The sequence below is a fragment of the Gopherus flavomarginatus genome, chromosome 10 (assembly GCF_025201925.1).
Source record: "Gopherus flavomarginatus isolate rGopFla2 chromosome 10, rGopFla2.mat.asm, whole genome shotgun sequence".
Taxonomy (NCBI): Eukaryota; Metazoa; Chordata; order Testudines; family Testudinidae; genus Gopherus; species Gopherus flavomarginatus.
Window position 1 is genome coordinate 80,032,346 of NC_066626.1, and position 12,332 is coordinate 80,044,677.

Below are 12,332 nucleotides of genomic sequence, written 5' to 3' on the forward strand. Positions count from 1 at the left end.
AACGCGAGAGCAAACCGCGGCGAAGCTGGTCTCCTTCCCCGGTTTGCTCTCGCCTTCCCCAAAACCCCTTGAAGCCGCCCAACAGCGCTGCAGTGTGGCCACATCTAACACCACTTGCAGCGCTGGTTGCTGTAAGTGTGGCCACTCTGCAGCGCTGGCCCTATACAGCTGTACTAATACAGCTGTAACAACCAGCGCTGCAAAATTTTAGATGTAGACATGGCCTAAGTGTCATTCAGTCATATGGTGTAGGCAAGGGCTCTTTCATAGACCTCCTGAGTATTAAGGCTCCTGTATTCAAACAGCTCTTGAGTCGCTGTTCATATCCTGTCACTCGAGTAGGCATGAGGCACTCTTTCTAGCTGGTGCTCAGCCTTGGTCGGAAATAAAACTCCTTGCGCTATTGTTTTATCTTTCCAGTGCTGTTCCCCCGCCACACCAGCACCGCTGCCAGGGACAACACCATCAACCTGATCCACACGTTCCGGGACTACCTGCACTATCACATCAAATGCTCCAAGGTACAGAGGGGCAGCTGAAGAAGGGACTGTGCTGATTTCACGTAACGCTGTGTTCTGGAGGCGGGGGGAGATAAACATTCCGAGGAGGGTTTTAAATGCAGAATTCATCTCGGCCTCTCTGCTTTGTGTGCTTCCAACGCCGCGAACACACTGTGTAGCCCTTTGGAAATGCCAAGCACTGTTCTCCCTGAATGTGGAAATGAGTCTGCCCTCTTCTTTGGTTCTGTCTGTGAGGCAGCATTGCAGGTCATCTCCATCTTACATGGCGGGATTTGCCCCCAAACTCTACCGGTGCTCAGTCCCACCTGTTTGCAGGAAATAGGAATTGCCACTCTAGTGGGGCATCGACTCTGGGATCTGGATTTGACAAGGGCCAGCGTTGGGCGCAGCAGAGGAAAGCATAAGCCCCATTCCCAGGCCTAATTCACCCGTCACTGGGTATGAGTGACACTGAACTATTCTGGTGTTGGGATTTGTAGTACTGTAGCGCCTAGAAGCCCCAGTCAGGGACCGGGACCCCACTGTGCTAGGTGCTGTACAAATAGAACAAAAAGACGGGTTCTGCGCCAGTGAGCGTACAATCGAAGTATAAGAGACAACAGATGAATATAGACTGGGGGAAGGGGGAATGGACACTTGTGCAGCAACTTATCATTTCTTCAGGATCCCTGTCCATTGGGTGGTTCTACCAGAGGGTCCAGTGTAAGATCTGCTGTCCTCTTGGGGAGTCACCCCCATGACCAAGAGCCAGCCCTTAGATCCAGTGTCCCTGGCCCAGAAGAGGATCTCAGTCCCAGATCACCCACAGGGGCTGCTAGTATTCACGTTCCACCCCTCATGCCAGCCCTAGGGATTTCAGAGATTAGTCCAGTTAGGGTGATAACAGCTGATGTTTGAAAACTAAAGTATGTGGATGGAACCTTCAGCTGTTTCTGTTTTGTAATGCAACGCAGGCCTATATTCACACGCGTATGAGGGCAAAAACGTCAGATTTCCTCAAGGTGCTGAACCGTGCCCGTCCAGACGCGGAGAAGAAGGAAATGAAAACAATCACGTGAGTATCAAAGCCAGGATTCTTGGGCCTGTAAGAGTCTCGTGAACACAGATCATGCTCCGTTATTGTCACAGCCAGTACAATGTGTGTTGGGGAGGTTTTCAATAGCTGGGCGTGGTGAGCACACATTGGAAAGGCAATCCTAGTGAGTGAGCACTGTTATAAAATGGAGTAGAATTCTTTTGTCCAGAGCTCCAGAAGCCCTGGGAAGAGGGCCGTAGACTAGAGAACCGTATGTTGTTCTTTAACAAGCTTGGTTATTTAAAGGCTTCTGCTGTCTGACCTTCTCTTTTTTAATAATCCAGGTTATTTGTAAAGCGCACTCTGCTTTTCCCAGGAGGGCATTTTCTTGATTCTGAAAGGGGTAGATCTGGGGTGATAGAAGGCAGCAGACATGGAAGCATTTTGATACCTCTGTAAACAGCAACTTTTGTACGAAGTGCATTGCTGAGGTGCGCAGAACAAAGCATCCCAAGTGCAGGGCTAGCGTGGCTTTGCTGGCAAAGTTTTGTAGTAGCTAGTCTAACACACACTCCAGGGCCTTTCCCTCACAGACTGAAAGTGCGTTGATTCTCGAGATTGTGAGGTTGGCTTTGTACTGAGCATTAAAAACTTGTTAAATTAAACGCAGCTTCCTCCATATTTAAATATTGTTAGGACGAAATAGAAACTTTGAGGAAAGGCTGACAGCTCATCCTTAACGCTCTCACCCATAAGGCAGAAGGTGTCAAGTAACTTTGAATGTCCTGCCTCTTGTTGGATACTCTCACATTTCAGCAACTCCCTTCAAAACCCATCCGGGCTCCACTCAAGTGTGGAACGTACATGTGGACTAGGCACATGCACAATTTATAAACCTGGTGAAAAGTATCACGGGCCAGCCCGTCCCAGGCTAAGAAGTTGGCACAAACGTTCACCCTTAACTCAGGGATCTAACTGCGGACTAATTAGTTAACAAATTTCACCTTTAACGCCGCACAGAACCGACATTCAAATCGCAGAGTGGCAGACTTCTCCTTCACGCCTGCATTTGAAAAGCAAACTCGCTTTCAGGTTGTTAGACAGGGTCTTCCCTCCTAGGGAGAGCCTGGGGGGGAGAGGAGCGTGTCTGGAGAACCCAAGGCTGGATTTCTCTTACACTGACTCTGTGGTCTTGGACAAGGGAAGTTGCTGCTCTGTCTCTGTTCCCGTTTCTGTGAAATGGGGGTGTCTGTAAGTCGCTCTGAGCATTGAACGCACGGTAGATTTTAGCAATTGCATTATGTGATGCTTCCGCTGCTCTGTGAGCAAGAGAGAATCCCAGAAAATCAAACTGTGAGAACTAGCCATTAGCATATGATGCGACAGTATACATGTGAGTCTGTCATTGAGACAAGAAGGGCTGGAGCATCAGGGCATAATCCAGTGGCAGTCTCTTGTAAGGGTGTTGCTGTCGCAGCGAGACAGTGCTGTTTGAAGGTGCTGCACTAGTCCTCTCTCCAGCTAATCCTGGAACCTCTGAGGCGGGAGGGTCATCCTTGAGAACTGGGAAAGGCTGACCTGCCTGCAGTTCAGTGAAAGCCCAACACTTTGGCTATTCCGCATGTGAATCCCACTTAACTGCCTGTTTTCAAGGGAAATAAAGACTTTTATCTCACACCTGGCTAGTCCGGATGATGGGGAAAAGCTAAAATGTCTGCCTCCATTTAAACGGGTAGTTCTGGTCTTGGCTGACTTCAGGAAGTACCTTAAACTGCCTTGTCTTCTCTCCCGTCTCCAACTGGAGTGGTTTCCTGGTGGGTCTGTTGTGCTGTTAAAGAGCAGGCAGTTTGGTAGCTCAGACCTAGCGCATGGGGGGTTATGTTAATTGGCTCCGAAGGGAAGAGTTTCAAGCAGTTCTGTAACTAAGTGCCGGGGAAGCTTCTCGCATGTGTTTTCGGTGGTGATCAGTACGTCCAGCCCTTGCAGAGCTGGAGTTCAGATCTCCTTAGTTGTTTTAAACTCCGCTTTAAGCTCGGATGTGTCGCCCATTTCCAGAAGTGTATTCACGTCCCCTGTTATAATACGGGATAGCCGGTGGGTCATAGCTTACCGCCTCAGATCCCTAGACAGGATGAGGCTGAACTGCCTCTCCCCCTAGATAGGGTGGACTGGCCCTTCACAGAGAGAGGGAACAGGGTTGTCCTGGTGGAGGGCGGGGCAGACAGTGAGGATGGGGGTTGGGGGTTGAGTGAGCAATGGAGGCTTGAATACAAGAGCATAACCTCGATGAAGGGCGGATTAAGATGAGCTCGTATCTCATTCGCTTATTTCCCCCCTCGCTTCTTGTTCGCAGGAGCCTCTTCCATGCCAGACAGTTCGCTGGCGACTTTCTTCAGCAGGCAGAGTCCCGCACAGGTGTCACGGTCCAGAGGCTGACAGGCAGAGCAGTTGAGGCCAAGAGATGAAACAGCAGATAGGTACAGCAGAAAGACAGCTGGCTCGGTCTTCCTGCCGGCAATCAGTCCTTTTAAGGACTAGTCAGGAAAGCTGGGGGTTTGTAAGTAGATAGTACCAAATTGCCTGTAATGCTCCATTTACTGTTCTAATGCTACTTGCTTATCTAGCAGGATGACTGTACAGGAACTGACTAGTAACTGGCGTGAGCAGCAGGTTAGTCTGGTGCAGCTGTCGCGGCCTCTCTCACAAGTTGGAAGAAATGCCCTTGGGGGGTTCACAAGGCACATGCAGTGCCGTCACAAAGAACCGTCCCCAAGGCACATACTGCATGGTGAACTGTGGGACCAGCCAGTCAGTGATGTGTGTGTGAACCTGGAGATGGACATTGCTGGGCAGGGTGTAGAGAGACAGCTCCAAAACAGGCCTCGTATGCTGTAAGTGGAGTTAAAGACGGGAGGGGTTCTGGGCAGGGATCCTCGGCACATCTTAGTGGCTGATGAAGTGATAAGTGCATCTCCCGTCTCTTGAAGTGACATTGCTGGCTATGAATCATACTCTGAAAAGCAGTGTATAAAATCGCTGGGGCTGGTGGAAATGGTGCGAAAATGAGGGGGAGGGTTTAATCTCATTGACTTAACACCATTTGCGCTCTGTTCACACTTTGCACTTCACTCAGCTTGGCTTCTGAAAGTAGACATGTCAGTTTCACGTTATCGCTCGTCCGCAATGGAGTGACTATTTTGGGGAGTGTTTAAAGTCCAGTGGGTCTGGAATTTCCGTTAAGCCTTGTAGAATATCTTCAGAAGCCAGATTTTGGGCCCGGTGCAAATATTGTGTGTCCATTGAAATGCCTGGAGTAAGAGGCCCCTCTGCAGAAGTGGATTGGCTCCAGCTAGAGGAGTGATATTTGAGGGGGCCTTAGAAGTGGCTCAGCCTTGCAAGGCATCTTGCCATGGAAACGCTCAGGTTTGTTGTGTGTTCATAAGTGTGTGGAACAGTGAAACACGGAAGGAACAGAAGAACCACATACAGAAATGTTGCATCCCTAGAGAGGTGATAGTGCAAGTCCCAGCAGGCTTTCAAGACAGCCCTCTGCGTGCTCTTGATGTTCAGACTGTAGCTGGCTTTACTGAAAAGGGGCCGGGCTTGTTTTGAATCCAGTATTGCCCACTGCTAATAGTGGTGGTGTTTTAGGTACACCCTTCTCGGCCTTTCGGGAGCAGTGAATAGCTTCAAGCCTCTGCCATGGAGCTGTGCAAGTGTCAAGTGCTGATTAATTTTGAGTTAACTATTTGCACTGGGAAATTCCAACAGCCAGGAGCAGGATCCCCGGGTTTAATATGCTATAAAATTCTCTCCTCTTCCAAAACGGTTCTGTGCTGTTGGGCCTGCCTGGCGGAAGGCAGAGGACAGAACTGCTTGGTCCCAGCACCAGCTAACTGCGGCTGTTGGCTGTGTTCATTCTCGGGAAGGTGGTTGATGCATATCTGAGAGGAACTTTGCAACAGCTGGGCCATGGACGGTGATTTTTAAATGGCTCCAATCATGTCACACCTGCCCAGTGCATTGAAGCCTCTTAGGGGTATATCTGCACAGCAATGTCAGCCCAGGCGCAAACCTGACCCCCTTGCGTCCACGCATCAATTGTGCTAACCTAGGATCCCAGGACCCAGCGGGGCTGGAGGGTCCGATCCCTATTGCTTTTCTGTGTGCACGCAGCCCCGGCTTGACTTGGGTCCCAGAATTCGTAGAAACACAGAATATCAGGGGTGGAAAGGGACCTCAGGAGGGATCTAGTCCAACCCCCTGCTCAAAGCAGGACCAGTCCCCAACTAAATCATCCCAGCCAGGGTTTTGTCAAGCTGGGTCTTAAAAACCTCTAAGGAAGGAGATTCCACCACCTCTCTAGGGAACCCATTCCAGTGCTCCAGTTCCTCCAGTTGTATCCCAGAGTTCCTTGGGGCAACTTCCTTAATCCTCTCCGTGCTAACAGTCTGATACAATCTGTTGCACTTTCTTACAAATGGAAACCACACCTCTTTGCAAAGATAACAGCTGAGATCAGCATTAACCCATTGCCTGCTGAACACCAGTCTTCAAGCATGCTGCCAAAGAGCTGGCGGGGCTTTCAGTGGAGGCCTATCAGAAGAAACTTTTTGCAAAGAGAGCTGCTTCCAGGTCACAAGAGCACGGTCAGATTCTGGCGCACTGCCCAGGCTGCTCTGCAGAGATGGGGAGCAGCAGAGGTCCTGGCTCAACATGGCTGAGGGAGGATGACCCCCAACACTCTGGCTGCTCCTGCTCCCTGGGGCTGTGTATGCAGAGCAGCCCAGCCAGCATGCACTGTCAGGGTGGTGAGTGGGAGCTAGCCCAAAAATTCACCACATCCTCCCAGGGATCCCTTATCTCTGCCTCCAGGCAGTGGTGGATTAGCCACTGCGCCAGTGAGGCTAGTGCCCCGGGGAGACTGGAGGGGGGAAAATGGGCAGGCCCTGCTCCACCTGCCTAGCATTCCCCAACCCTGCTCTCTGGCAGGAGTGCTGGATTGGGGGGTGGGACAAGCCCCTGTGCCCCAATCCTGATTGCCCCAGCAAGAACGCTGGGGGGAGGGGAGGGAACAGCCATTGCTCTGGCCCAGGGCCCCACAAAACCATAATCCGCCTCCAATCTTGGGGGGGGTGCTGGAGCACACTGCACCCCAAGCCCAGGGGATGCACTTCACTGTTCTGCAGCCAGGCTGGGGTGTGCAGGTGTTTTTTCTCTGAAACCTACATTTTGTGTCAAACTTCAAAACAAACAGACAAAAATAAATAAAAAACCAACCAACCAACTCAAAACGCCTTCATTGAACAACCCATTTTAAACATTCAGAATTGCAAAGTTTCAGTTTAATCGGCTGGTGGCCCTGGAGACTGATGTCCTAATTAGCCGCAGAACAGGTGTCCCTGGGCATTTTCCCGCCAGTGTGACTCAGCCTAGAGCTGGCAAGCCCAGTTCTCCAATCGGTTCACTATAAAGCCTCCCCAGACCGCAGTCATTCTACGGGGACAGCCACCGAAGCCGCTAATTACGCTGTTTATGAACTCGTGCTCCTTACAGCACCTGAGGCCCGTCAGTAGCACTGTACAGCGAGGAAACAGGCGGTGGGCAGTAGAGTTTTCCCACAGTGGAACACTAGGGCTAGCACAGGGGTTCTCAAACTGGGGGTCAGGACCCCTCAGGGAATCACAAGGTTATTACAAGGGGGGGTTGCAAGCTGTCAACCTCCACCCCAAACCCCCCCTTTGCCCCGAGCACTTATAATGGTGTTAAATATATTAAAAAGTGTTCTTAATTGATAAGGGGGGTCGCACTCGGAAACTTGCTATGTGAAAGGGGTCACCTGTAAAAAAGTTTGAGAGCCACTGGGCTGGAGTGTCGACACAGAGGCCGGGGGCTGCTACACATTCTGGAGTAAGGTTACTTTGGCCTGGTCTACACTGGGGAGGGGAGGAGGGGATCAACCTAAGATTCGCAACTTCAGCTACGAGAATGGCATTGCTGAAGTCGATGTATCTTAGGTCGACTTACTTCGCGGCCCCACGGCGCGGTGTCGACTGCTGCCGCTCCCCTGTCGACTGCACTTCCGCCTCTCATCGAGCTGGAGTACAGGAGTCGACAGCAGAGCGATCAGGGATTACACTAGATGCGATAAATTGATCCCCGATAGATTGATCACTATCCACCATTCCGGCGGGTAGTGTAGATGTACCCTTTGACTCAGGTCTGCGCACTGCAGTGTGGAGACCAGAGCCCTAGATTCAAGCCTGGGTCGGAAAATCCTTAACCCAGGGTTAAAATACAGTGTAGGCATTTAAGCCCGGGGTTCCCTGGCGTGGGTCAGCCGACTCGAGTCTCACTAACCGTAGGCTTACAGCCCTCTTGGTCATATTATTACTGGTGCTGAAAGTGTATCCGTCTGGCTTTGGCGAATGGAGGCTTCCTCCACTGAACTCTCTCGCAACAAACTGCCCCAGGAAAGCAAACTAGACTGTGACTGGTCCTCTGCAGCTGGTCACCCTATACCGTGGGGCATATGCCCGTAGTCTAGGCATCTTCCCCTCCTGCCACTCACTCACACTTCAGTCCCTTCATTGGCGTCTGCTCCTTGTCCTCTTCTTCCATAACCATGACCTCGTATCTCTGCTCTCATTTCCTTCCGCCCTCCTTGCAGTTCTCTCCCTCTCCTCTTTCCCCTTGTGACGAACTGGGAAAGTTCTTAATGTTTTCTCTGAATACTGTGTTGGTGCCTCAGTGTCCCCATGGCAGTTCTTAAGTATTTGGCAGAGCCAAGGGCCAGTGCACCTAAATGCCTGGCACTCTGTCTCCTAGCAACTGATGGCCTGGGCCCCTCCTCTGCAAAGGTGCCAGCTGAAGGTGTTGGAGACAAAGGGATCAGGTGACCTCCTGGCCCGGGAAAGGGGCTAAGCAGAGAGGAGGGGCTGAGGGAGGGGTTGTGAGTCTGGAGCTGGCTGGGGTCGAGGGTGGAGGGCAGACCTGGGGGTCTGGCTCACTGCCCCCCAGAATGGACCTGGCCGAGGGGTCCGGTTCGCTGTACCTACAAGCTCTGTTTTAGACCCTGTTCCTGTCATCGAATAAACCTCTGTTTTACTGGCTGGCTGAGAGTCACGTCTGACTGCGAAGTGGGGGTGCAGGACCCGGTGGCTTCCCCAGGACCCCGCTGGGGCGGGCTCGCTGTGGGAAGCACACGGAGGGGCAGAGGATGCTGAATGCTCCAAGGAGAGACCCAGGAGGTGAAGCCGTGTGAGCTTCTTGCCCTGAACAAGTCTGCTCCAAGGGAGAGGAGGCTCCCCAGAGTCCTGACTGGCTTGGGGAGCAGTTCCAGAGCATCGCCCGGGGACTCCGTGACAACTGGTGGCAGCGGTGGGATGTACTGCACCCCGTGAATGGCGCTACTTGCAGTAAGTGACTGGGGAGCAGTAAAACAAAGGAGGGATAATGAGGACCAGGCATGCTGAAGGCTCAGAGAGGGACGGTTTCAGGGGGCGGTTAACCTCTGGGAGTGTGTGACCAGCGAGAAGGACTGTTGGAGTAACAGGGTCCCCCTGAGGACTGCAGTGAGCAGTCTCGGGGCGGAGGAGCTTGCCGCTCGACCCTGGGAGAGAGAAGGATTTTTGCAGTAGCAGGGTTCCCCGGGGGATTGCAGGAGCAGTCCCAGGGGCGGAGGAGTCTGCAGCTCGACCCTGGCAAAGAGGTGGTGATCACGAGAAGGGCTGGCACACCAGGGGTTCTTCCTGGAAACCATGGGGGAGCCAAGAGCACACAGGCCTGTGAGTCCAGAGCCACTTGGGAACGGTGAAGTGATGGCCTATCACCATCTCCTTGAGAAGGACATTGTGATCCTGTGCACAAAGAGAGGGTTACGCATGGGGAAATTCACCAAGGCACAGTTAATCGTGCAGTTGGAGGAGAAGGACCGCTCTGAGGAGCAGATTCCTGGCCCAGATGGGGCTACAAGAGGATCTGAGAGCAGCTGGAGCATCAGCCAGGCATCCCCGGGAGTCTGGTCCCCAATCAGACGAGGGTCTTCACGATTGGGTTCCCCATCAGGAGATTGGAGACGGATGGGATGGGAGCAGAGCCGGAGAGAGCGAGAGGACCATGAGAGAGAGCAAAAGCCCGAGGAAAAGCTGCAGGAGAAGCAGCAGCAGCGTGGACTGGTGTTGGTGGAGCAGAGAGACATAGGGGGCTGCCCAGGGGTCAGTGGGGAAACACGCCTGCGGGGGCGAGATCCTGGGACAGAGAGAACTGTGGTGGTGCAGCCCCAGATGCTGAGGGACTGTGGGACCTGGGTGAAGTTCCCTGGGGTGAAGCCCCTCGCCCTGCCTATGGCCCAGATCCCTGTGCAGACCCAGGAGGGGTCGGGCTGGCTGGTAGTTGGGGTTCTCCAGGATATCGGCTGGGAGGCCCTGTTGGGGGGTGACTGTCTCCCCATGGGACAGGATCCAGGCCCCGCTCCTGTAACGGCCGAGGGTTTGAATTCAAATCCAGGGAACCAATTGGCTAGGATGGAAATGGTCAGTGAAAATGCAAATAACCTGGCTGGCAGGGGGGAGGGGCTGCTGGGCTCAGGATACCTGTAACCAGCCCCCTGGGACTGAGTGGGAGGGAGAGATGCTCCCTGCCCCACTGCACACTGGAGTGGGGGCTCACGCTGGCTCTGATGCTGTGACCAGAGCAAAGAGCTCGCTGCCTGGCCCCACTGGGACAGCAAGGGCAGTGCTGAGCACGGGGGCAGCTGAGATCCCAGCTTGAAGCCCAGGGGTACTGGGGTGGCAAAGAGTGTGGGCTGCATAAACCTTCCCACATGCGGCCTGCAAGTGCCATCAAGCACACCCGACCTAAGGGAGGCCGTAAGACTGGACTGTCCTGGTGTAACTCACACCAAGGGATGGGAGAGATGCTGGGGCATCCATGGGAACGTTGGTGGGTTCGAACTTCCCCAGGTCACTGGCAGGAGTGACCTCGCTCAGTTCGGTCTCGAAGGGGGGAGAGATGTGACGAACTTGGAAAGTTCTTAATGTTTTCTCTGAATACTGTGTTGGTGCCTCAGTGTCCCCATGGCAGTTCTTAAGTATTTGGCAGAGCCAAGGGCCAGTGCACCTAAATGCCTGGCACTCTGTCTCCTAGCAACTGATGGCCTGGGCCCCTCCTCTGCAAAGGTGCCAGCTGAAGGTGTTGGAGACAAAGGGATCAGGTGACCTCCTGGCCCGGGAAAGGGGCTAAGCAGAGAGGAGGGGCTGAGGGAGGGGTTGTGAGTCTGGAGCTGGCTGGGGTCGAGGGTGGAGGGCAGACCTGGGGGTCTGGCTCACTGCCCCCCAGAATGGACCCAGCCGAGGGGTCCGGTTCGCTGTACCTACAAGCTCTGTTTTAGACCCTGTTCCTGTCATCGAATAAACCTCTGTGTTACTGGCTGGCTGAGAGTCACGTCTGACTGCAAAGTGGGGGTGCAGGACCCGGTGGCTTCCCCAGGACCCCGCTGGGGCGGGCTCGCTGTGGGAAGCACACGGAGGGGCAGAGGATGCTGAATGCTCCAAGGAGAGACCCAGGAGGTGAAGCTGTGTGAGCTTCTTGCCCTGAACAAGTCTGCTCCAAGGGAGAGGAGGCTCCCCAGAGTCCTGCCTGGCTTGGTGGGGAGCAGTTCCAGAGCATCGCCCGGGGACTCCGTGACACCCCTCTTGGCTGGAACAGCCTCCCCTTCTGCCTGCCAAGCACCCTCTTGAAAACATTCCCTCAAATCCTCTCCACAGCCTCCCCAAAGGGCATTGTCTCGCCTGTGTTGAAAGGGAGCACAGTAGATGTCAACACAGGACTCTACTGGGACTGAGTAACATGTGGGATACTTGGGAAGAGAATACCCCTAATATTGCCCTTCTGCTCCTTACAGGGGGAAGACGTTCTCATCCCGTTAACGCATGGGATGTGGCGGAGGCCGCCGCTGAAGACAGAAGGCTGGAGCACTTGCTACTTGATAATCGTAGCTTTTAATGTTGCACCTCTCTGGGCTCTTAAGGAATCAACCAATCGGGTTCTGTTTTGTACAAGTTTGGGAAGTAATCTGCGGAAACGAGCTGTGCTTGCAAGGACTTACTAGTTCAAAAAAAACAAACAAACCACAAACCAACCTTAATTCCATTTTGATCAGTTTAATTTCTTTTCTTTTTTCTTTTTTCTTTTCAAGCTGTTTTGCTTTGCAATATGTTACTGGTAATGAGTTGCAGTATTTCTTATGAGAATAATGCAATATTAACTTGTTTTCTTCTGAGTATTTGAGTTCAAAACTCCTGTATCTGAAGAAATACTGTTGGGGTTCATTAATAAAGGAGATCTTTCTATCTTAACAGCTTGTGGGAGTTTGGATTGTTATAGAAATTAGACCTGGAAAAGCCCCATGATGTCCCACTTAGCACGTCCCAGTGGTAACATAGGAGTGTTCTGTGTGTCCTGGACAGAATGTAGGTTGAACAAGCATTTCTGGTCTAAGCACTTTCACTTGCTTGCCACCTCTTCAGTCCTTTGGGCTGAAATTTGGCAAGGTCAGGCTCAGCCCAGGGGTGAGTGTTTTCCAGAGCTGAACCAAAGATGGTTTTGATTTTGAAAAATGGAGGCGAAAGTATTTTCTCCACTGTAATGTGAAATGTGATCCTTGATCAGCTGTGGTGCCACAGCTAACGGCGCTGAAACGTGAACTGCTGCCGGGTGATAGCCCTATAGTGCCCTCTGCTCTTGAGAAAACTGCCTGATGTGTGAAAAGTGAACAGTGTAAAACCTCTGCACAC

General features: G+C 52.6%; 1 protein-coding gene across 4 annotated transcripts in view; it reads left to right on the forward strand.

Annotated features, from left to right (window-relative positions):
• ARPC2 (actin related protein 2/3 complex subunit 2) overlaps nucleotides 1–11,894 on the forward strand; it is a 65,899-nt gene extending 54,005 nt beyond the window's left edge. For 2 of the 4 annotated variants that reach the window (XM_050917138.1, XM_050917140.1), the window contains 4 exons: nucleotides 421–521; nucleotides 1,475–1,575; nucleotides 3,890–4,013; nucleotides 11,441–11,531. In XM_050917138.1, the coding sequence (XP_050773095.1) occupies nucleotides 421–521; nucleotides 1,475–1,575; nucleotides 3,890–4,001 (314 nt within the window). In that variant the 3' untranslated portion in view covers nucleotides 4,002–4,013; nucleotides 11,441–11,531. Of the gene's footprint in view, nucleotides 1–420; nucleotides 522–1,474; nucleotides 1,576–3,889; nucleotides 4,014–11,440 lie in introns of all 4 variants that reach the window. The other 2 variants (XM_050917141.1, XM_050917142.1) reach the window with 2 other exon arrangements.
• Nucleotides 11,895–12,332: the final 438 nt, after the last annotated feature.